General features: G+C 48.7%; 1 protein-coding gene across 9 annotated transcripts in view; it reads left to right on the plus strand.

The window, feature by feature from the left end:
* The window catches only part of Lrch (Leucine-rich-repeats and calponin homology domain protein), a 291,082-nt gene that overhangs the window by 217,683 nt on the left and 47,691 nt on the right, over nt 1–25,708 (plus strand). The window contains exon 16 of one of the 9 annotated variants that reach the window (XM_075865433.1): nt 24,547–25,098. The exons of the other annotated variants lie outside the window; for them this stretch is intronic. Coding sequence (XP_075721548.1) covers nt 24,547–24,681 — 135 coding nt within the window. The 3' untranslated portion in view covers nt 24,682–25,098. Of the gene's footprint in view, nt 1–24,546; nt 25,099–25,708 lie in introns of those variants that run through there. 9 annotated transcript variants of the gene reach the window in all.

Consider the following 25,708-nt stretch of genomic DNA (forward strand, 5'->3'; position numbering starts at 1 on the left):
CTGTGTGCGTGCATGCTTAATGAACCATTTGGGCTGTTACCTGTGTCAGCTAGTAGCACCATTCTAATTTTGATAAGCTTTACTGCGTGTCTTCAGAGTACTACAATCAAAGTAACTTGAAATGTGTTTCACATGTGATAGATGAGGGGCAGGACATTTTCAAATCACTGCTCTTTCTTAAAATTATTTTCTTATTGCAGTGGTGTTAGGAACAGATGGAAGAATACAACTTCATTTTAAATAGTCTAAGTGAACGTGGTTGAGCCCCTAGATATCTGGGAGCCCCTTGGCTGACATCTCTAGAAGTGCATTTGAAATGTTCTAAGTGAACGTGGTTGAGCCCCAAGATATCCGGAAGCCTCTTGGCCGACATCCCTAGGCAGGCTCGATCCACCTGCCTCGGTTGATTGTTCGATATTCTTGAAAAGATTTATGGCTGTGTCTGCACAGTGCAGAGGTTTGCTAAAGATACTGGAGTCTCCCGTGCTGCTAATCGGAAAGGTGGCAGGTGTGTGCATTCCGAACAATCATGCCCGTGGACGTTGAAAGGCCTAGACCGTCCACTTTATCTTTCATTCCTTTGCGCATGGCTTGCATCAATGCGGCAGTCTCGTATCAACACAGTACATCGACATGAACTTGAGGACAGCAATGCATGTCAACGTGACGTCAACACGACGTCAACGCCATTTGTCATCTGAATGCAAAGGCACGCAAAGACGCATTGAGGCCTCTGTGACACGCCGCCATCAGGTGCTCATGCCGATGCTTGGGTTCCCACACGCGCGCATATTCTACCTGTGCAGAAGTGTACGTTCATGCCAAATGTCTCAGCTGAAAATTTGTCCGCAACAGTTGCTACTCCATTACAATGGAGGTTAATGACAATGGAGGTTAATGGGCCTTGGCCGGTACCACAGAAAACTTCATAACACCCCGAAGTTCGTCCGAGCTGTGATCATATCACTTAACTTCTACTGTATTTCGAACCTGACATCCCATTCTATATATTAGGCTTGTGTGAATATTCGAATGAATAGTAGAATATTTGAACACACTTTGATTTCAGCTTAAGTTATTGAAAATTTCAAAGTATTCGCAATGAACGAATAGATGCATACCGTATAAACACGTGTAAGGGCCGCACCCTGTATTTCTGAAGTTCATATTAAAAAAATCTGCGTAAGGGTCGAGGAGATTGGCTGGACGCTGAGTTGTGCGGACGTGCTTCCGTGTCGCTCCGGTCTTTTGCATCTGTGTGATCTCCGATATGCCAACTTTCACATTCGTATTTTTGGATCATCGAGTGCGTTTCGTCCCCCTGATCATGAGGAAGTGCGGATTGTCGTCTCTGAGAGTGTTTGCAACAATTTTCGGCACTTTCAACTTTGTGCCACTAAAGCCTAGTCTGACCTAGCTAGGAACGCCGGCCGCTCCGAACGACGTCGGCACAGCTACGCTTGTAATGGCAGGGAGTGCTTCAACGGCACTTCAATCAAGCCTCTTGGCCGACATCCCTAGGCAGGCTCGATCCACCTGCCTCGGTTGATTGTTCGATATTCTTGAAAAGATTTATGGCTGTGTCTGCACAGTGCAGAAGTTTGCTAAAGATACTGGAGTCTCCCGTGCTGCTAATCAAAAAGGTGGCAGGTGTGTGCATTCCGAACAATCATGCCCGTGGACGTTGAAAGGCCTAGACCGTCCACTTTATCTTTCATTCCTTTGCGCATGGCTTGCATCAATGCGGCAGTCTCGTATCAACACAGTACATCGACATGAACTTGAGGACAGCGATGCATGTCAACGTGACGTCAACGCGACGTCAACGCCATTTGTCATCTGAATGCAAAGGCACGCAAAGACGCATTGAGGCCTCTGTGACACGCCGCCATCAGGTGCTCATGCCGATGCTTGGGTTCCCACACGCGCGCATATTCTACCTGTGCAGAAGTGTACGTTCATGCCAAATGTCTCAGCTGAAAATTTGTCCGCAACAGTTGCTACTCCATTACAATGGAGGTTAATGACAATGGAGGTTAATGGGCCTTGGCCGGTACCACAGAAAACTTCATAACACCCCGAAGTTCGTCCGAGCTGTGATCATATCACTTAACTTCTACTGTATTTCGAACCTGACATCCCATTCTATATATTAGGCTTGTGTGAATATTCGAATGAATAGTAGAATATTTGAACACACTTTGATTTCAGCTTAAGTTATTGAAAATTTCGAAGTATTCGCAATGAACGAATAGATGCATACCGTATAAACACGTGTAAGGGCCGCACCCTGTATTTCTGAAGTTCATATTAAAAAAATCTGCGTAAGGGTCGAGGAGATTGGCTGGACGCTGAGTTGTGCGGACGTGCTTCCGTGTCGCTCCGGTCTTTTGCATCTGTGTGATCTCCGATATGCCAACTTTCACATTCGTATTTTTGGATCATCGAGTGCGTTTCGTCCCCCTGATCATGAGGAAGTGCGGATTGTCGTCTCTGAGAGTGTTTGCAACAATTTTCGGCACTTTCAACTTTGTGCCACTAAAGCCTAGTCTGACCTAGCTAGGAACGCCGGCCGCTCCGAACGACGTCGGCACAGCTACGCTTGTAATGGCAGGGAGTGCTTCAACGGCACTTCAATCAACGCTGAGCGTCTGAAGCCCCGTCGAAGGAGGTGAAGAAGATAAAATGGAAGCATTGGAAGGTGCTGAATAGCAAGTGGTTCAATCTAAATCGGCCAAGAGGAGGCAAGCGTTGGAGAGCGACTTGTCTCAACCCAGTGCTTCAGGACGCATTTCAAGGCAGCAGCAAGGTTGGCGTTCAAAGCAGCTGCCAGGCAGCTGCACTAAAGAAGAGAGTGATCACGGCCTCACGTATGCCGGAGCAACCTTCTACGCTTTGGAAGATTATCATCAGACCCCGAGATGGTCTGGATTTACGCAAAACCAGTTGCCACGGCATCTCCACAGCCATCTTCTTCACGGCGGCCAGGATCACCGCCATTCAAGCCTGCACCGATTTGGTCTGCCCCAACGTCGTGCAAAACATCGTTGTGGTGTGCACCGAAAACGTAGGCAACGCTCGCAAAATCTTGGCTCTCAAGAACATTCGCGTCAACGGGAAAGAGCACGAAGTAGCGGTGTACGCTGCTACCGAAGGCAACTATGTCAAGGGAGTGATCCGCAACGTCGAGCGCGACATCGGCGACGCCGAGCTCGCAAGGCTCATCATACACCAGGGAAATTCCACGATTCGCAAAGTCAAACGCATCAAGGATACAGGCTCCATCGTTGTTTTTTTTTATGGAGGAGATATGCTTAGCTACATCAAAGTTGGCCAGGCAATAGTCTGGTGCTATCTCTACAAGAAGCAGATTGAGGTGTGCAGCAAATGCACCCGCGTTCATCGTGCAAACGTCTGCCCCCACTCCATTGATCAGCGTTTGGCACTTTTGTGAGGCCAAGGACCCGAAGCAAGGACACTCATGCCAAGTGAGGTGCAAACTCTGCTGCATGGACCACTCTACCAGAAGCAAAGCCTGCAAACAGAAGTACCAGACATCTTTCGGGATTCGACATAGGCGAAAGGAAAAAGAAATGGAACGTCTTTCCACGTGGACCTGTGGGATTTCCTTATGCTTCAGGCCGGTCCGCTTGGGCCGTCTTCAAGTGACTGGCAGCAGCCCTTCACCATAGGACGTGGATCCGCGCTTGCCGTCACCGCGAAATTGGCCTCCAAAGAGAAGAGTGAAGAACCTTACAGAGCACGAGCTGGACTCTCTACCCAGGTAAGCGGGGGCACCACCACCTCTAAGGAATCGGAGGAGCTCAAGAGAGTCTGGAACGAGAATGCGATAGCACAGAGTTAGTAGAGGTCAGAAAGGAATTAGCAATAATTAAAACCGCCGTTACAGCAGTGAGACCAGATGGGGACCAAAATGGTGCTAATGGTCGGAAGCGCCGAGCTGTAGGCGATGTTATGAGGTCGACGTAACTGAAAGTCTTAACCAAATCAAAGAATCCTTGAAACAGATTTCTTCTACACTTCAAGAAATTACCAAAGGCATAGTGATTGTCAAGGCACAGAATCGTTTTATTGATTTTCACCTAAGGGATCTTGAACGTAGGACGGGTCTCCTGGAGCCTCTGGCGCTCCCGACAGAATTATCGCAGTTAATATCAGACCCCACCGTTGTGGCGGAGCTTGTACAAAAGCAAATACCGTGCCCTCAGAGCAACCCGAAGGCTCAGCCTTCTGCTAAATCCAATTGCTAATCATGGCTGCGGTATCCAACACCGACTTTCGTGTCTGGCAGTGGAACTGCTACGGATTCAAAAAGAAGAAAGCAGTGTTAGCTCAATACCTTTTACCGTGTGCATCAAAACCGCAAGTAATTTCGTTACAAGAGACGCTCACGTTCGGCACCACGTTTAGTGGTTACAAGGCCTTTGAACGCGTAAAGAACGATGGCCGAGGCATGGTTACTTTGGTCACAAAGGGCATCACAGTCATTGATCACGAAAACATAAATAAGTGCTCTAATGCCGAATACTTACCGAGAAAGCACATGCGCAGAGGATCGCTTATCCTCAACGTATACAGTTTGCCAAAACGACGAGACGAGCGCTTCTATGGCCTCATAGGTAAAGCAGTAAAGATGGCTACCGACGCCAGCATACCCCTCATAGTAGCCGGTGACTTTAGCGCGCCTCACTCCACGTGGAGCTACGTTTCAGACACACCCAAAGGGGCTTCAATATGCAAAGCTATATAGGACTTCAATCTCACGCTACTAATGGACCCCGGCTTCCTCACTGGTTTAGGCAATTAGGTAATGAGACCCTCGACACCAGATCTCTCTCTGGTCGCCTACGGCGGCAAGTCGTCATGGCAAAACGTGGGAGAAGATCTGGGTTCCGACCATCTCTTCATTGAAATGACATTGCATGCTCAATGCAAAAGCGCCAGAATACAGCGCATCGTTGATTGGGACCTCTTACGTTTCACCATAATTGACAAAGCCCCTCTTAGTGACTATGCAGAGTAGATAGAAACCCTCTTTTCTGATGTCTCTGCCTCCACTAAGGAAATAAAAACAGAACAGAATTTTCCAACCATGGAAAGCCACTTAGCGCACGGTTTTGAAGCTAAAATGTCTCTAAAAAACGCTGGCTAAAAACAAACTGAACAGATCACTAAAAAACGCATTGCCAAGATCAAAGCCAAAATTGCATCATACTCAAGTGTTAAAACAAAAACACTGGATCGAAACGTGCGACAAGGTCGACAGTCAGATGAGGGTAGGCGGCAAGTGGAACTTGCCTAAACACCTTCTGAAACCTACTGACACTCGAGTCGCTCAAAGATCGGCCATCGAGAGACTTGCTCACCAGGCACTCATTTATCGTGGCGAAGGTTTTATTATGCAAGATCTAGCCGAAATTCACCTTCCGCTAGATACCACCTCATCTACGCCAATACTTGGTTGCACAGGAAGTGATTCTGCCGCGCTGGACAGCAACATATCGGAATGGGAAGTCAGGTCTGCACTTCACAAACTCAACAGCATCTCGGCGCCAGGCGCTGACCGCGTCTGGAACCTTGATGATGATTTGGTCACCTATTCATTGAACAAACATTAGAGAAATGACCTATTCATTCAACAAACATTAGAGAAATGGCTCAAATGCACGCGAGTGGAAGTACGCCACGGTCATACTGATACCCGAACCCAGTAAAATATTGTTACGGAGCTCGCAAACACACGGAAGAGAGGAATGAGCGTATTTCCTATATTTACATGCCAAAGTGACGCTTCAGAGCTGCCAGTCTCTCGCGCGGCGAGTCCACTTCTTTTTCATCGAACTGTTGTCCACGACGGTAGAGCCATGCCCACTGCCTCGTAATATCACCCCCGGCGAACAAAGCGCCGTCACGGCGCCCCTAAGTCAATCAGGACTGGCAGTATAGTAGGGCTTTAGGCGCGACACATGAACAACATCAGTAGATGGTGTAGCAGAGGATGAGTGCGGTTGAACGGGAGTGATGAGGTAGTCGACGTCGGTGACCTTGCGGAGAACTTTGTAGGGTCCTGTGTATCGTGGGAGGAGCTTCTCGCACAAACCTTCACGTCGATACGGCGTCCAGAGTAGGACAAGAGAGTCATCAGGGTAGTCAACGTCGCGGTGCGAGTCATCGTAGCGGACTTTTTGTGCGGCCTGAGAAGCACTGAGCCGAGTGTGCGCGATTTGGCGAGCGACGCGGGCTCGAGAAGCAGCGTCCTGCGCATACACCGTTGGTTGGATAGTAGCAGAAGGAAGGAGTGTGTCGAATGGCAACGCAGGGTTGCAGCCGTACAAAAGAAAGAATGGAGAGTAGCCGGCGGTGTCATGTCTTGACGAATTATATGCAAATGTAACGTAGGGGAGCATTGCGTCCCAGTCACGGTGGTCAGCAGAGACGTACATAGACAACATGTCTGTAAGAGTTCGGTTGAGACGCTCCGTGAGACCGTTAGTCTGGGGATGGTAGGCAGTAGTAAGGTGATGTTCGGTAGAGCAGCTCCGGAGGATTTCGTCGATAACTTTTGCGAGGAAGCAGCGGCCCCGATCCGTCAAAAGCTGGCGCGGAGCTCCATGCCGCAGAATGACGTCATTTAGGAGAAAGTCTGCGACGTCTGTAGCGCAGCTAGTTGGCAATGCACGAGTTATCGCGTATCTGGTCGCATAGTCGGTTGCGACAGCGATCCACTTGTTGCCTGACACGGACGTCGGGAAAGGTCCGAGCAAGTCGAGGCCGATGCGGAAGAATGGTTCCGGGGGAATGTCGATAGGTTGGAGCAGGCCAGCCGGACGGAGAGCAGGACGTTTCCGACGCTGGCAGCGCTCGCAAGCAGCGACATAACGGCGCACAAATTTATACATGCCAGGCCAAAAGAACCGTTGCCGCACGCGGTGATAGGTGCGTGAAAAACCCAGGTGTCCCGCCGTCGGTGCGTCATGCAGATGTTGAAGAATAGTGGCACGCATGTGTTGGGGAATAACTAACAAATATTCCGGGCCATCAGACTTCATGTTGCGACGATACAGAATGTCGTTGCGAAGGACATATTGACGGAGAGAAGGGTCGGAATGTCCTGAAGATACTCGCTGAATGACCTTCTTGAGGGTTGCGTCCCGGCGCTGCTCTGTGCCGATGTCGTGCAAATCAGATATGGCGAGCACACAAGAATCGCCTTCATGGACAGCGAGGCTAGCAGGGTCCACCGGATAACGCGAGAGACAATCAGCATCTTGGTGCAACCTGCCCGACTTATAAATTACGTCGAAGTTATACTCCTGGAGACGTAGAGCCCAGCGACCTAGGCGACCAGTTGGGTCCTTGAGCGACGACAGCCAACACAGAGCGTGGTGGTCCGTAATAACTGAAAACTCGCGGCCATACAAGTAGGGGCGAAATTTCGCTACAGCCCAGACCAACGCAAGACACTCGCGCTCTGTTATCGAATAGTTTCGCTCAGATGTGGAGAGAAGGCGGCTGGCATACGCAATAACACGCGTTTGGCCTCCCTGGTGTTGAGCGAGGACGGCGCCGATTCCGTGAGCACTGGCGTCTGTGCGTACTTCAGTCGTCGCAGACGGGTCAAAGTGAGCCAGTATTGGTGGTGAAATGAGCAGGTCGATCAGCGTGGAAAACGCAGCTGCTTGGTCTTGGCCCCACGAGAAGGGCACGTTCTTTTTGAGAAGATCAGTTAGTGGTCGTGCAATTGTAGCGAAATCGCGTATAAAGCGGCGGAAGTACGAGCATAAGCCCACAAAACTCCGAACATCTTTGGTTGAAGAAGGCAGAGGGAAATTCTTGACAGCGCTAATCTTGTCAGGGTCAGGTCGGACGCCAGCAGCACTTACAAGATGACCAAGGATCGTGATTTGTTGTCGGCCGAAATTGCACTTTTTCGAGTTCAGCTGGAGTCCTGCTCGACGAAAAACGGCTAAAATGGTCGACAAACGAGTTAAGTGAGTTTCAAATGTTGGGGAAAAAACAATCACATCGTCGAGGTAGCAAAGACAGATGGACCATTTATAACCACGAAGAAGAGAGTCCATCATGCGTTCGAACGTTGCCGGGGCGTTGCACAGCCCAAAAGGCATAACCTTGAACTGATAAAGGCCGTCCGGTGTGATGAAGGCAGTCTTTTCTCGGTCTAAGTCGTCGACAGAAATTTGCCAGTAGCCCGAACGCAGATCAATAGATGAGAAGTATCGCGCGCCATGAAGGCAATCAAGGGCGTCGTCGATTCGTGGCAGCGGATATACGTCTTTGCGGGTTATCTTGTTCAAGGCACGGTAGTCAACGCAAAATCTCCAGCTGCCATCCTTCTTTTTCACTAAAACAACAGGTGACGCCCATGGACTTGAAGAGGCCTCTATGACTCCTTTGGAGAGCATTTTCTCGACTTCTCGTTGTATGACCTGGCGTTCGGACTGGGAAACACGATACGGTCGCCGTCTAACAGGATTAGCATCGCCGGTATGTATTTGATGACGCACGAAGGACGTTTGCCCTAAAGGGCGGTCATCGAAGTCGAAAATATCTCGGTAGGTAGTCAGAACGTGGTGAAGTTGCGCCAACTGACAGGGCAGAAGATCAGGGGCGATCATCATCGTGATTTCGTCGCTAGGTGCGTTTGCTCGGCTGGCTGCAGTAGGGGACGAACAGTCTTCAGGGTCCAATGCCACGATGCTACATGCATCAAGTGGGGAAACGTGGGCTAACGAAATGCCTTGCGGGAGAACTTGGGTCGAACTACTGAAGTTAAGGAGCGGAAGCTGAACGTAGTTGTCCACAATAGTCACGATTGTATGCGGCACAGCAACACTTCGAGCCAAGAGCACATCCACCAATGGAGACACTATGTAGTCACCGTCAGGAAGAGCTGGTGATATCGTTAAGGCAACACACGTGGTGGCTTGCGGTGACAGCCGAACATAATCAACAGCGCACAAGCGGTGTGACGGTGAGGACGGCACAGGTCCAAGTCGAGGCAGTTCAAGTTGAAGAACGCCGGTTGCACAGTCGATGAGAGCAGCATGGGTGGACAAGAAATCTAAACCAAGAATTAGGTCATTTGGGCACTGCTCAATAACTGCAAAGAGAACAGATGTGGGGTGATCGGCGATAGTGATGCGTGCTGTGCACATTCCTGTGATGGCAAGACTTCTTCCGTCGGCGACACGAATAACGCCAGGGGCAGCCGGTGTGAGCACTTTCTTCAGGCGGCGACGAAGTCGGGCACTCATCACAGAAATATGCGCCCCAGTGTCAACAAGTGCAGAAACAGTCAGGCCGTCAACGTCGACGTCGATCAAATTTCGTCGTGTCGGCAGTACAAGGAGAGGATTTGAGGTCGGTACCGAGGATGCAGCTTCACCTCCAAGAGCTGCACCGCTTAGTTTCCCTGGTGAGAATTGAGTGGGGAGGTCGGGCGTCGTCGTAGAGGAGAAGGGGACGACGGGCGACGTCCTGGCGGCGAACGAGACTGGTGACGTCGAGGCGACGGTGAGCGGCTGTGCTGCGTATCAGGGGCATCGCAGGCGTAGGAATCGACGGGCAGAGGCCGGCGGTAGTTGTCGGCGATCGGCTCAGGAGGTTGGAAACGACGGTAGCTATCGGTGCGGCGAGCAGTGTTATACTGGTTTCGGGACGAAGACCAATGGTTGTGGCAATACCGTGCGACGTGACCTATGCGGCGGCAGTTAAAGCAGATCGGCCGATCATCCGCAGTTCTCCATTCGGCCGGATTGCGAGAGCGTGGATAAGACCTTTCTTGGGGTGGTGACCTGGGGCGAGGCGGCGACCTTGAACGGAAGCCAATTGGTCGAGACTGAGCAACGGCGCAGACATCGAAGCCCAAATTGCTCAGTTCTTCCCGCACAATCGACTGTACCAAGCAAACCTGAGGTACTTGCAAATCGACGTGGCCGTTGGCGGGAAGAGTAGGTGTAATTGCTTCGATTTCCCGCCGGACAATTCGCGTAATTTCAGACGCTGGTGAAGACTGCCGATGGGAGGACAGTCCATCTTCGCAGGAGGACGTCGCTGCGGTGTTCGGCAGTCGAGTAAATGATCTTGAAATCCGCCTGCTTTTGGCCAGTTCAAAACGCCGGCATTCCTCAATAATTTCGTCGACGGTCGCACAGTTCCGGCACATTAGCAGGTTGAACGCGTCGTCCGCTATGCCCTTGAGGACGTGGCCAACCTTGTCAGACTCCGACATGTCGTTGTCAACTTTACGACATAGAGCCAGCACGTCCTGTATATATGAGATATACGGCTCTGTGGACGTCTGAGCACGTATAGACAACTCCTTCTTTGCAGCCGCCTTTCGACCGATGGGCTTCCCAAATAAGTCGCGAAGCTTTTCCTTGAAGGTGTCCCAACTGCCGATCTCCTCCTCATGGTTCTCGTACCAGACTTTGGCCGTGCCTTTCAGGTAAAACAGCACATTGGCCAGCATAAGAGTCGGATCATACCGGTTGAGAGCACTGGTGCGTTCGTAGTCGGCTATCCAGTCGTCGACATCAACTTGGTCCGTACCGCAGAACGTTCCAGGATGCTTCGGATGCGTCAGCACGTACGTGGGTGGGGGTGGGGCCAGTGGAGGCGTTGCCGTGGATGGTGCGGGCGTCGCCGAAGCCGATGGAGAGGTGGCCGTGGGATCAGTCCCGTGTTCCATCACGGAAACTCCGATTTGACGACCACTGCGGAGCTCCGTTGTATGGCGCTTCGTTACCCAGCACTCCCACCAATTTGTTACGGAGCTCGCAAACACACGGAAGAGAGGAATGAGCGTATTTCCTATATTTACATGCCAAAGTGACGCTTCAGAGCTGCCAGTCTCTCGCGCGGCGAGTCCACTTCTTTTTCATCGAACTGTTGTCCACGACGGTAGAGCCATGCCCACTGCCTCGTAATAATATGCACAACAAAAAATCTTAGACCGATCTCGCTTTCATCATGTGTGTGCAAAATTTTCGAACATGTCATAAACGATAAGGTCTCTAAGTACATAGACCGCAATGACCTCTTCCCATCTAACACTGTTGGCTTTCGCCCACATCTTTCAACCCAAGACGCCATGCTTCTCATCAAATCGCAGGTCATTGCAATACGCCTCTACCAGAGATCCCAGAGTCATTTTGGCTCTAGTTCTCAAAAAGGTGCTCGATACCATACTCCATGATCACATCCTCGAAGCCATGTCCGAGCTGGGCCTCGGTAGACGTTTCTTTTAATTTTGTAAGGCAGTTCCTGTCAGATAGAACCGCCACCGTAAAGTTGGGGTAGATGAAGTTAGACAAGTTTCATCTAGGAAACACGGGCACTCCTCAAGGGGCAGTGATCTCGCCCCTTCTTTTTATCATAGGTATGACGGCTCTAGCTAGGGATATAACGACATTGGCTCCGCCATATATGCCGACGACATCACCCTTTGGTTCTGGGGTGGCTCGGTGGGTCTCACTGAGAGTACTCCCCAAGAAGCTGTACTCACGGTCGAGAAATACATTTCTCGTATGAACATCAGGCTATCAGACAACAAGTCCAAGCTCCTTGTTTACCGGCCCATTCGCATGGGGCGACACCTTAATGGATGGGTACCAACCCGGGAAATCGACATACACCTGTTCACGAAGAGCGGCGCGGAATTCCCCCGCAAAGACAGTATATGCATACTAGGCATGTTCATCTCTTGGAACGGCAGAAATGCAGCTACAATACAGAAGATGGAACAGCACACTGCTGCTACTGTTCGCCTTATTCAAAGGATTTCAGGCAGACAAGGAGACATTGAAACGTACTGTGTATCCGGTGTCGGGGTCAACTAGGACCCAGAGCTTGTAGCCCCATTTTGTGACCTTATCTTTCATATACTGCCTGATTCCCAATCGCCTTTTGGGTTTCACCATCCGTTTGTCCACGTAGAGATCACGATGTGGCTGAAAAAGGTTCGCAGACACTTCATTCACATGCTCCATGAGCTACCATAAGAACCAGAGTTTCCCTCTCGATAGCTGGCTCACATCGTCCAAGTCAACAACATGGAGCATAGCGAGCAACGCTATGAAGCGGCGTTTGGGCATTATTTATCGTGGAAGCAGGCCACTGTAGAGCTCTCCCACTTTCCAGTAGAGCTTCAGGGCGGAACCTTGACAATGCCCATGTAAATTATAAGGCGAAGGAATTTTATCATTTCATCCAGAGGCTCTTCCCACGAACGCTCGGGACGAGCTAGCGTCGGTTTTTCCAGTATTTTCGTACAGCCGTATTTGCTTGAGTTTTCACAAAGCCTAGTGATCACTTGAGTTGTGAAAAAAAAAAGAGTGAAGAAGTCAAGGGCCGTTAGAAATTTCCCGAGTGCCATGCCCACGTAGTCGGTGATGTAAACACCAGGTACTCGATGCGGCACAAAAACAATCCGCTTCTGCATTGGTGGCAGGAAGTCATTGCTGTACGTTGTTGAAACTCTGCCAAATAAATACAGTCAAGCCCACATATAACGGCCTCACTTAAAACGAACTTTCGCTTAAAACGAACAATATCCACGTAACCGTGAAAATATACATTGGTTTAGTGGCACAAAATCACACTTACAATGAACGTCTCTGAGCGCCGCCAATCAGTTACAGCGAACGGGGTCGCCGCTCAGCCGACTTCTCAGGAAACCACTTTCAACCACCGATAAGGCATTGGCGAGGTGCCCATACATTCTTATAAACGCCGACCCTGCCTCTGCGCTCCTTTAGTTGCCACTCTCCCCTCCGTTCTTTGTCCCCCCGCTACTCTGAACACCCAACATTGGCAGGCAAGGCCCATGTTTTCACACTGCCACCGTACTTTCGAAGACCGGTCCGTCATCTCCACAATTTTCGATCGCTGGTACTGTCGTTGGCGTCGCCCACCTGGAGTGACCAGACCATTTGCCAACATTGGCGGCCACCGACTCTATCCGATCGTCTGCGTATAATGCATGCGCGTATGTTACCCCACTGTTTCTGATAATTCACGATTTGTTTCGTGTTTAGGACCTGTTCTCGCTTACTTCGCACTCGGCTCAGCATGCGCTCCACAAGCATGTGGAAGCACGAAAACGGCTGTTAATTTGCGCAGAAAATATCGGAAGTCAGTGAAGCCACGCAAACCCGTCAGCGCAACAAACAATTTCTTGACCACGGCCGCCGATTCTTTGAACACTGCCACGCACCCCGATCCAGGCGGCTGTGCTTTCACCTCTGCACGCGCTGGCACTCTTTCAAGTTTTTCTACGCGAGAGCGGCACGTTTCGTGGACCTTTCAAGCAAGCTACCCGACCTCCCTTCTTCCCGGGTGTTTTGGTTTTGAAGGTCGCCTTCCCGCCATATCCTCTCTTCTCTTCACTCTATCGCAACTCCTTGCCCTTCTCTCGCAAATCTGCTCTCCTCTCTTGATCACAACCCCTTCGTCCATCTTCACCGCTCCCCAACGCCAGCCACGCTGGCTCGAATCAGTTTCGTTTTTTGACTAGAAACAGGCCCAGAGCTGTTCCACGCGATCTGGCATGTGTGTCGTGTGTGCGCGTCTTGCTCGCTCTTGGTGTGCGTGTGTGGTCATGATGGCAAATGGGAGGCCTTGCACGCTTTTTCCTGGTGCTCAACAAAACGTCAAAAGTGTGATCCCTTGGCTTGCGCGTAATCCGTGCATTAGGTGCCGCATTGCGGAGCGCTTTCTCATAGCTGTTGACCACCTGGCAGCCAACTTGCCGCTTAGGGCGTCCTGGTAAATGGTGATATTTCGTGGGCGGTGGTGACGGCCACATGCACGCGAAACTGTTTTCGCAAGGCCGACTTAGTCAACGTCGGGCCTGATGCCGAGCCTGAAGCTTCCTAACAGAACCACTGTGGCGGCGATTTATGGCAGCGCGCAGTCGACTCCGACATGAGAGAGCGAGTGGGACATCTGTTGCGATGGTTCCATTATGGGCGATGATGATGCCGACACCGCGGAACCGGGGACGGATTAAGGCATTGTGAATGAACTACGCGGCAGGAGCGATTTGGAGGAATCGGATTGCGAGAAGGACGAAACTTTGGAGTCAGTGCCTCATGCAGCTTATGCCATGGGCCTCGGCGAACGAGCACGCTGCCGTTTGAAATAAACTCGAGACCGCCCTTATCGCTTCTGCTCTTCTAAACACGTGCATCATGGACTTTTTGGGGCATAAAAGTTTGTGTTTTCACTCACAACTTTTTTAAAAGCTGTGTTTCATTTACTACGAACTTCGGGATACAGCGAACGGATACTGCATCAGGCTCAGGTTCGTTGTAAGCAGGCTTGACTGTATAACACAATAAGAACATGTAAGGACCGTGTAAGCTTGCTGAAGAGCAAGCTGAAAGCAAAGCGAAACTAACCTTTGTTCGCTGGTTTAGCTTCCCGGCTGACCGTCCCCCGACTCGCTGTCTGAGCTGAAATCTGAACGTCTGAAGTCGTCTTCGGACTCTACGCTGCTCATTTCATCAATGAAATCAACCGTCGAAGCAGTGGAATCTCGAGATCCTGGCCGTTTTTGAAGCCCCTCGCGAACATGGCGCCATTCTCTTGATCAGCTGATGCAACAGCACTCGAGAAAAACTGCGATTGTACGCCGCCACCTCCCGGGGAAAAAAAAAATACTCGGAGCATAGAAGAGTGGTGTTAGAAATACCGTGCAGATATATCGTATTCACTCGTGTAATGTAAAATATACCGTATTCACTCGTGTAATGAATGCACTCCCATAATAAACGCACTCCCAACCTCAGGCGTCAAAATTTTGTTTTTTTTTTTCCCCACGTAATAATCGCATCTCCTACATTCATCCGCTGCAGTCCCAACACCTGGCACCTCCTCACCCGTTCAATTTCTTCCGCTTGTTATTACTTTGCCAACCCTCCTCAATTACCTCAGCTCCCTCCCCCTTGGCCCCTTGTGGAGCGCTATTGCTTTTCTTTCTATCTGTGCACCTATTTTCCCTGTCTTATCTGTGAGGTCTTATCTGTGAGCCCTAGTGGGGTATGTGGGGTTCATGACTGGTGCAAGTGTCATCCCAGCTGATAAGAACACAGCATGCATGCGAAGGTCACCAAACTACCAGCGCCAACCATGTTGGTTGCTTCCTGATACCCCTTTTTTGTTTTAGCCTACTTTCTTTTTTTCTTTACTCTAATGGTCCCTTCATTCGCCATTCCCCGTATTGTGTATAGGTTGAAGTGTCCTCACATGAGAGACAGTTATCTAGCACTCCACACCCTTTTTCTTACTTTTCCACCTTTTTATATAAAATCGCACTCCCCCCCCCCCTAAAAAAAAAAACCGCTTAGCCGCATGCATGTGATTTTCCAACGAGGACGGCAGGATTTGCTATGGCGAAGGGTCCTGTGTCACTCTCAAGTTGCAGGTTTCTGGAAAACCAGAAAACATCGCTTGTCGTCCAGAAAAGATCGTGATGATTTCCCCAACATGGTACCACCACCGATTCTCGCTTCGCTTGTTACCCACGCGTAGAGGCACTTCTCATGTAGAAGCGAGGCGGCGGTCGTATTTTGTCATTAATCTTGTTATCGACGGTTTGTGTTGATGCTTTGGGAGTAGCTTGCTGCAATGTTGGTTACTTGCTACTACGACCTCGTCGTGCTTGCTACAATGTTAACGGCGTCGTCACTGTTGTCGTGCGAGGTTGCTGCCAAGATGGCAAAGTGCGTTGTAGCGTCGTAGCACACGCTTTTGGGCGCCCCTCGATATCACAGCAGATACCTCTGTTGCGGTTTAACAATTGTCAGAAAAGATCGCCACAAAACGTTTTTACGGCGTGCGCGGGCGGCCCGGGGACAGCTTGCAGAAGATTGCGTCATCAACCACCGAAGATGAGTAAAGTGCAGCAAAGAAGCTGTTTCCAAACTGTGTACGCATATACAAAGTGCGAAAGGCTAAGAAACCAAACTTTTTTTTGCATTATCGTAATTTTTTCTCCTCTTGAAAAATTTTTCATGAAATATACCCCGCGTAATAAACGCAGCCCCCAACTTTGCTCTGATTTTTCAAGAAAAAAAGTGCGTTCATTACGCGACTTAATACCGTATTCATGCCAATGAAATGACACTGTTTGAATGTCAGTTCTGTGAAACAAAGCATATACTATATTTACTTGCATAACTTGCATCTCAGCATAATTTTCGCACCCCTTATATTTTGTCAGCTTTACGAAAAAAAATATACCGTATTTTTGCGCGTATAACCCGCCCCTGCATATAATCCGCACCCCCACTTTCAGCTCACCGAGAAAGAAAGAAAAAATCCTAGCGTATTGCCCGCACATTTGATATACAGGCAAGGCTGTACAAAAGCTACTGCTCAAGCAACATAGCAAATTTGTAGACAGAAAAAGCTTTATTTAACAAGCAGAATATGCTGTCTGCAAGGCCAGTCACAATTCACTCACTGTCGCTGCTCTCGCTAGAGCTATCACTTGAGCCGCAGTCCTCACTATTATGCACAAGGTCATCTTCGGTTCCATTCATGTTATTTGTGATGCAGCATTTCTTGAAACTTTTTCGCACAATCTCACCTGGAATGGCCTTCCATGCCTCGACAATCCACTTGCAGAATAGGGCAATATCAGGCCTTCGGACTCGTCCTGTCGGCGTCAAGTCATAGCAGCCTTTGGCCATCCACTCGGCGTAATAGCGCTTTACATGCGCTTTGAAGGGCTTGTTAAGCGACATATCTAGAGGCTGCAACATTGACGTCATTCCACCGGGTATAACAACTAAGTCGGTGCCGTTGCGTGAAAGACGGTCCTTCACTTCCTCAGTTGTGTGGCCGCCGAACGAGTCAAGAACGAGCATGGACCTTTTTGCGAGTATCGCACCGGGCCTCTCCTCCCGTACCGTCTTGATCCAGTCTACGAACAAGTCACTGTTCATCCACGTGTTCTTGTGTGTGCAGACCACCACACCGGCAGGCAAATGAACTTTTGGTAGAGTTTTCCTTTTCAAGATGACGTACGGTCGCAGTTGTGTGCCGGTCGCAGTGTGTGCCGGCACTAAGCAAGACTGTGATGCGCAGTTTCGTGTTCCCGCCAGTCAGCACGCTCACCGAACTGCTGCCCGTCTTCTCAATCGTTGTGTCCAACAGCATTTCAAAATAAACAGGAGTTTCATCCGCATTGCTGATTTGCGAGAAAATGTAATTGGGCTGCTTTCGCAGGCCAATCACATATCTCTGGTACTTGAGCAGCTTCTCCTCATAAGAAGCCGGCAAGCGTTGACATATTGTAGTCCGCCGTCTGATTGAGAGCCCTTGCCGCTTCATGAAGCGGTGCAGCCATCCGCAGCTCGCACGGAACTCGTGTGGTAGGCCTAGCTCCCTCGAAAGTCGCCGCGCTTCCACTTGGGCCATCTCGGTCGATACGGCGTGACCCCTGCTTCTCACATCTTCGATGAACTTTACTAGCTCCGCCTCCAGCTCAGGGTAGGCACCGGTCTTGGGGCCACAAAATGACCTACGGTCGCAATGCGCGCCTTGTAGGCTCTCTTTCTTCTTTCTCCACAGTCGCACGCAGGACTCGTCCACATCGTGCGGTCTTCCCGCTTCGCGATTTCCAAATTCCTCGGCGACGGCGATGATCTTAAGCTTTTGCTGTGCCGTGAAGGCCTGCCGCCGTACGCTACTCATGGTGACAGAACAGATTGATTTTGGCTTGGCGAACGGGTCGAGATGTGGAGAACTAGCGGTATCAGCAAGGTAAAGAGCGCTCACACTCGGCGACAACTTGACAGCACTACCCCTTCTAGTACACTGTAACAGCACCCTGGAAACAACAGAACCGAAATGCATGCCTGCTACCGCGTTAAAAAGTAGTACATTAATTTACTGATAATATCTCTATAGGCACTATAACATCTCATTTGCCTTGCTGGAATAAATACTGCTTTATTTATTATGGAACTTACTTAATTTATTATGGAACTTTCTTAGACAGCACCACCTTTTCGGCAAGCCCTTTCCAAAAGTAAACATGGCGTCCGTGACATAGGGACATGTGGAGGGTCACTGAGCGGCCGCGAACGTCCAAAAAATATACTTGTGGTGTGACAGTGAGATTTTACACTGAACAATCGAATTGTCTCTCCCCAAATGTTTTTCTAAACGCTTGAACGATGCAAGCAAGCGAAACCAAAATCAGCCGCAAGCTGCCATGCTACTTGCGGAGCAACACGAATTTGCGGAAACCGTCTCCGTAGCCTTCGCTACACTGTTAAGGGGCTTCACAGCACAACACGCATTGCTGTGAAGCAGCACTATAAGAAAAACCCCGCGTATTATCCGCACCTCCACTTTGCCACTGAAATTTTTGGGTTTTTGGTGCGGGTTATACGTGCGAAAATATGGTACTCGCATATTTTGCGTTGCGCGACCCACCCGAGCCACCTCGCTGTCGCGCGCACCGAGAAACTTTGGACGGATGCGCGCCTCACCCATCAGGCAAGCTCAGTCAAACGAGCTGCGAGTGTGAAGTCCCTTCTTTCAAGGACTTCCCCCGTACCTAGAGTACCGGAACAAACACTCAAACCTGTTGACAGGTTGCCGTAACTGCTCGTGCGTTTGCCCCCTCTATCTCTCCATCTCTATCACCATGTGAATGTATGTTCGCGTCACGACACGAACAACTTTCAGCATCCGAGGCGTACGAGGGCCTGTTGCGCCAACTGAATGTTCCCCTCGTGCTCTGCGTTCTTGGTTGCTTGCGGAAGTTCACATTTCACCATATCCGGCCGACGCATTTTTACAGTTCTCTTGCGGTGAGCGACAGTAATTATATATACGGCAAAATTCAAACTCGCTGTTTTGAAGTTTTCTGAAGAAAACTAGAATCGTGCCATCGCTAAGCACTTCACCATGAATTCATTCAGCGTGTGACAATTAGTGTGGCAGAAAGCAGAAGAATGCGCACTTGCTAGTACGAATGCCCTGTTGCTGATGAAGGCCTTTTCAATTATGTTCAATACCTTTGGCCCTCCGGTATTGCCGTGATGTGTGACGTAGTTCCTCCCAACATTGTCGAGAAGAGCTTCAACAAAATGGGGCATTCGAACGTGCTCGACCGAACCGAAGATGATGCTCTTTGGAGGGCAGTGACCGCGGCCGCAACGATGACTCTCGATCAAACAACTCGATCAGTGATTACCACTAGATCGCGTGTGACTAGATCTCACTGAGGTTGAAGTACGTAGTAATTCTGCTAAATAACTAATGCTCTTTGTTCGTGTTTAAAATATTGTATTTTCTTTAATGTACATACTGTGCGCATTAGAAACATTGCACATTATTTTGTATGCGTTCATGATATCCCCACGCAACTTGCGCACCCCCTTCTCGAAGCCACAAAATCGCAAGAAAAAGTGGGCAAATTATGCGAGTAAGTACGATAAATATATTAGAAACAATCATGAGTATAGATGGCTCATGCAGCGAGGGTTGCCTCAATAATCACGAATTGTACCTATGTACTTGATTTGGTGCAATCATAGTGTTGCCAACAACACTTTACACGTGAAAGGCAAATATGCTATTTCATCAGCCTTTCCCCCTCTTTCGAATTCTGTGGAATCCCAACTGACGTGGCAGACAACAGTGTGCTGCCTTCGAGTCCAAAGGTTCAAAGCTGCCTCTTAGACATCAATAAATAAGAACATCTGATCTGTTAGTGGCAAAAAATTTTCGGTGTCCTGTTTCTTGGACTTCCTGCACAAATTTCAGGTCTGGAATAGCTCTGATTCAGCCCTAACATCTGCCAGACCTATCACCTTCATGTTAAAAATAAGCACCGTTTTTTTTAATTTTCTTTTGAGTCAACACGTTTGTGTTTGTAGCAGCGTTTGAAAGGTAGGTTTGCCCCAATACACCAATGTGATGGGTTGAAGCATATCAAGAATTTCAAGAGGCTGAACGTGGATTGTCTTTGGGAAGTTCAGGTAGTTCGATTAATAAAAATTCCAGTGTGAGTCGAATCCAGTAGAAAAGACAGTGGCATAACTAAAGGGGTACAAGTGCACCGGCCGCAACTTGGGCTGAGTCGAGCACTGCCAAACATGCGCTCGGAGGCTTCCTGAGGAACCGAACGGGGCACTAGCATCCCATTTCCCGTGAAAACTAGTGGGGCATACTGTTTCAAAACTCCCCTGGTGCCACCCGTGAGGCTAGGGGCTCTTTTGACTGTTTAAATGGTGCTCCTTTGTTGCAACAAACAAAACACTATTTTCCGGGAGCTTGTGGCTTCTGGTAACCTGTGGCTCATATGAGCAAGAAGCCTGTGGTTCCTTCTCATAGACAAGCCCATTAAAAGCAATAAGATGAATAGGTTGGTGTAAGCCTGTTTCCACATGAGCCCAATTTGAATCATGACCGTGCATATCCTGTGTAGTAGACAAAAAAAGTTTTTATGGAGTTCTGACTTATCTTTATTGGTTACTTGGCATATGTTTGTATGTGCGGGTATGTATGCACATATACCAACGTAATATCGAGGCAATGGTAGGTGGTACAGTTGAATCAACTTATAACAAACCTCCATATAATGTATTTCTCTATATAAGGAAGTTTTTATTCCCCCCCCGGTACTCCTTAGAAGCAGATGTATTTGTAACCTCTGTGTAACAAAGTAACAGCAGGAAGCATCCTTGATATAATGAATTTTCGCCACATACAATGTAAGCATTTGGCGCCGAGTTTCGTCATTTTGGCAAGAATCTTTCGCTGTTGCCCTGCCACAGGTGAAGCGGCAGCGGCGTGCACGATGCACTCGGGGCCCCGGCGACTCCCAGGCAAGAGCGAGCGCTTGTTATTGTGCGTGGGTGTGCGCGAGACAGGCCTACGCCCCACAAGCTGGCGTTGCTGCCATTTTTGCTGCTGCGAGCACATGTGGGGATGTGCTCGCAGCAGTACATCCCCACATGTGTTGAAAGCCTCATTATTATTATTTTTTTTGAAATGGCAAACTTGTTCACAGACTTTCTCCCATCAAATTTCGTTGCCCTTCCTCATTTTTCTATTTGGTTTCAGGACTTTCCTCACATTTTCTTTGATCAGCGTGTGTATTTTGACTATGAGGGATGACGTGCCTGAAGTAATTCTTTTTAAGAAAACTTTGAGGCGTTTGAGTTTTTTGATGGAGAGGGAGGTGTCACGTGTCAATTTCACTCACTAAATTAACATTTGTGTCCCCAGTCCGCAAACAAAGTCGCCTTCTCAGGAGTGCTTGCAAGAAATGCATGCACGGTACTTTGGCTCATTGCTCCTTCTGAGCTAGCTTTATCAGCCATACGTGTTTATTTTCATTATTTTTAAAGTAAAACCGTAGATGTGGAATTACACCCTTTTCTTTTGCGTGCACTAATTGTGGCACACAATCATACCAAAAACATTAGTCACGCTTTCCTAGCCTTTGTTGTTTCTAGACGTCGGTGTGCATGAACTGGGTCTGAAACAAGACTGATTGAAAAGGTAAACTGGGAGAAATGACGCGTTCGGACCACTGCTACTCGTTTTTAAAGCAAGGTTCTGTGAAGCAAGGTGGCATCACGTGATTATAATGTCACAGCATGGCAACTGCTACGCTCGTGTCTCAAGTGGGGGGCCTCGTGAAGAATAGCACTAAAGAAAATACAGGAAGTGGAGCTGCAATGGCAAGTTATTCTATTATGCATGCATTCATGTAATTACTGCTGTGAACTGAAGTTTAGCAAGCAAAAGAAATGAGAGAAACTGAAGAATGTGTACATGTACTATCGTCATCAAATGAAATGCAAACAGTGGGAAGTATTAAACATATAGTGCACTCCATTCAGTCATAACCATTGATAGGTGTGCACCACTTCTATTTGACAGCACTGTGCATGTCCGCAGTGATGCCTGTTTGGGGCGTACTAGACAATTGCCAATACTTGCCGCTGTTAGCATTTCTTTTCACTCTGATAGTCCTAAGGCTCCTTCAGGTTTGCAGTAATAATTACAAATGGAGTTCAGCTGTGATTTGCTGAGAGCTATTTTGATATCTTCCTCATTTATTTTGTTATGTTTTCTTGCTTCTACCGGTGAGCATGCTGACAATAACAGCGCCCAACTTGTCTGAGTGGCCCTCAGTGAATCCACTCTTGCGCAAAGTGTGCCAAATCAGATTTATTGCGCCATTCTAATAATATCAACGAAAATTGTGCCGAACTGCGCCAAAGTCAGATTTGGGATGGTCTATCACCGGCAATAGCCTTGCCGGCACGTCAATACATGTGCACCTTGTTCTCAAAGCCACCAAAGTCACAATCACGTACCTATTTAATTTGGCTGAATAAACAGCGGTCATGCATGCGTCCTAAAATTCACGATGCTATGTTTGGTGCCGACGCAATTCTGTTGTGCAAGTCTGATTAACGGCGAAACGTGCTTTCCGTAAAGGCTCCTGACGCCTAGTCAAATCGGTAGCGTGCAACTGTGGCGGCACTTCATCAGCGGGCGTGATCCGTTCTAAGAACGCTGCTGATAGCTCGTTTGAAGAGTTGCATGGCATTTAATAAAGCAATTTTCACGCTTGCCGCCGCAATGTCTGTCACGTCTATGTCTAGACATCCCGATCTAATTTTCAGTGCTTTGCGTCCACAGAAGAAGACATAACTGGTGGGAACGCAGTGATACCTCTCCTCTAACATACTTTATGCATGGATCATCATACAGAAGAGCTTTTTTGTAATTCCTTCCACCGGCAGATCTGCGTTTATAATTGCTGTGGCGGTAACAGCCCCTAAAAGACCCTGTTCTTTCGAACTCGAGGTCTGGGGCCAAATTGAAAACTATTGCGTGCTTTTTTTTTTTAAATATCATCTCATTTATAAACGCATGCCTCCTGGTTGGAGCAGCCGCAATTTCGTTTTAATACGCGCAGCTATAGTGAGGCCATCGCTGTCAGCTCTGGTGTCGGAAGGCCTGTGAAGCGGCTATAGATATATATGTGTTGTTAAACATCCGCTTCTCATTTTCCAGGGTCAATAGCTGACAGGCTAAAAAAATATTGAACATCATTGTTTCGCCCCGCCGTGGTGGTCTAGTGGCTAAGGTACTCGGCTGCTGACCCGCAGGGCGCGGGTTCGAATCCCGGCTGCAGCGGCTGCATTTCCTATGGAGGCGGAAATGTTGTAAGCCCGTGTGCTCAGATTTGGGTGCACGTTAAAGAACCCCAGGTGGACGAAATTTCCGGAGCCCTCTACTACGGCGTCTCTCATAATCATATAGTGGTTTTGGGACGTTAAACCCCACATATCAATCAATCAACATCATTGCTTCGTTTTGAAGGGAGGGGTGGGGGGGAGGCTGCTGCGGCGCTTGAAGTAGCTGGCGCGCGCTATCTCGAGGCATAATGAAACTGCTCGTGAATTTTCTGCGCCACTAACATCCGTTTCGTGGTTAGATAACTGACTGCATGAAAGCTTGGACAATTAGAGTCATCATTGTCCCTTTGGCCAGTGTTCTTTTGAGTTACGCGATAATGGCAATACCGTGTCTGAAAGATACAATTCGTTAGTTTCACTTATGCTCTTAACTATGAATGCTATACCAATAAATTGTATTATTATACCAAATATTAAGGCTTGACGTCATCCGTGAGAAGTGCTAGCGGCAGGGTTGCAATTTTACGGTCCGCGCACTTGCAAAAACTTGCTGCACACACGGTGTCTGATATCCATGACTTGGGTGAATAGAGACCCCCGAAACATCTCATGCACGCCGATGCACTTACAAATAAAATCAGACTTGTCTAGAGCGCCCAGCCGGCCGCTCCAGCTGGCGTTTTCTTCAGAAATATGTATACCAACGGAAGCTTGTAGCTAATGTGAGATAAAAGCCGCGGCCAACAACAGTGTCGACAGGCATGCGCTCCGCTGCTCTAGACCAGTGTGATTCTATCTGTACAGTACGATCAACACGTACGAATGGACCTTCGAAATGGCGCGACGATGGTGTGACCTCCTTGCGATCAAGGCTCAGTGTCGCTCTAGAAAGCGAATCACTTTTCGCACAGTCTGTTCGCGCTGAGAATACAAGGTAGGAGGGTATACCAGCCATAAATAGTGCGTGCGCCAGTGATCGCACCCTTAAAGTAAAAGCTCATAACAATACTCCCTCGCCCCCTCGCGCTTCTAGCTCCTTCTTGTTCCTTGGACACGGGCAGCACGTTACTCTCTGCTTGAGTAACAATCGATGGGAATCCTGGCACGCAGGTAATGTTGTCTCATCCACCCTCAGTGCAAAGGAGATAGGTCGGCTCTTCTTATCTCTGCTTTAGGCGCTTCACGAGCTTTGCCTCTTTGTCAAACATCAAGGAAGCGAAAAGTGGAGACCAATGAATCATATCTGGACATTGCACATATAAGAGGTCAAACTAAACTATTTTGTGCATCTGCGATGATTACGCAACTTGTTTTTCAGCGTGCGGTGAGGGGAAGAAACCCGCCCGAACTCATGTGCCGGCATTGCGCGCGCTGCACGGAGCGGCGACGAGGATCAGGGTCGCAGCGCCTCCCTCAAAGCAGCAGGGAGATGCATGTACTACATTCGACGTGAAAGCCGTATCAAGCGAGCGCACAGGTGCAGTCAAGCCCAGCCGTGCCCACACTTGCATTTCAAGAAAAAAAAATAGGAAAAAAAAGCTTAGTGCTGTTTGATACTAGTGACATTCATATATTGTGTATCTGTGTATATGTGTATTTGTTCTTATCTATATTCATACATGTGGGACCCTTCCAATCAAACTTGCATTAGTTGTGCATTCGTGAACTCATGTACGCTCCGAAATTAATACTTTATTTTATTGTATAATAAACACTATCTTATCCGTCTTTTTCGTTTCTGCCACTGCGGGCAGCTGCTACAAATCATCATTTTTCCTGGTATGAAACCTGATATAAAACACTCCTCCCATTGCTAAAGGTCTTGATTAGCATGGTTTAGTTAGTGTATTTCTAATCAGCATCATATTGTCCCGCCGTGGTGGTCTAGTGGCTAAGGTACTCGGCTGCTGACCTGCAGGTCGCGAGATCGAATCCCGGCTGCGGCGGCTGTATTTCCGGTGGAGGCGGAAATGTTGTAGGCCCGTGTGCTCAGATTTGGGTGCACGTTAAAGAACCCCAAGTGGTCGAAATTTCCGGAGCCCTCCACTGCGGCGTCTCTCATAATCATATGGTGGTTTTGGGACGTTAAACCCCACATATCAATCAATCAGCATCATTTTATCATCATGTATGCTGGCTGGCGGCATCGTCTTGATAAAAGTGGCATTATTTGCTCGGTCTTGGCATGTTCTGACTTAAAGGGGCCCTCTACCGCTTGAAAACATCGGTGCTGACTGCAGAACTTGTAGTCATCACTTCCCCTCGCAATGGTTCTGGCGAGGGGAAGTGATGACGGAAGGCGCAGGCCGGTGATTCGATAAATGTAATGTTGAATGTTTTAGCGGCATTGCATCAAAATAGGGATTACTATTGGATTTCTTTTTTTTTAGCATGCTTTTTCACTCAGTGTAGAAGAGAATAAAGCTCTCACATGTCCTGTGCTTGAAAACTGCAAAGCCAGTCAAAGGATGTGGAAGCGC

Source organism: Rhipicephalus microplus, chromosome 1, assembly GCF_043290135.1.
Source record: "Rhipicephalus microplus isolate Deutch F79 chromosome 1, USDA_Rmic, whole genome shotgun sequence".
In the NCBI taxonomy this organism is placed as follows: Eukaryota; Metazoa; Arthropoda; class Arachnida; order Ixodida; family Ixodidae; genus Rhipicephalus; species Rhipicephalus microplus.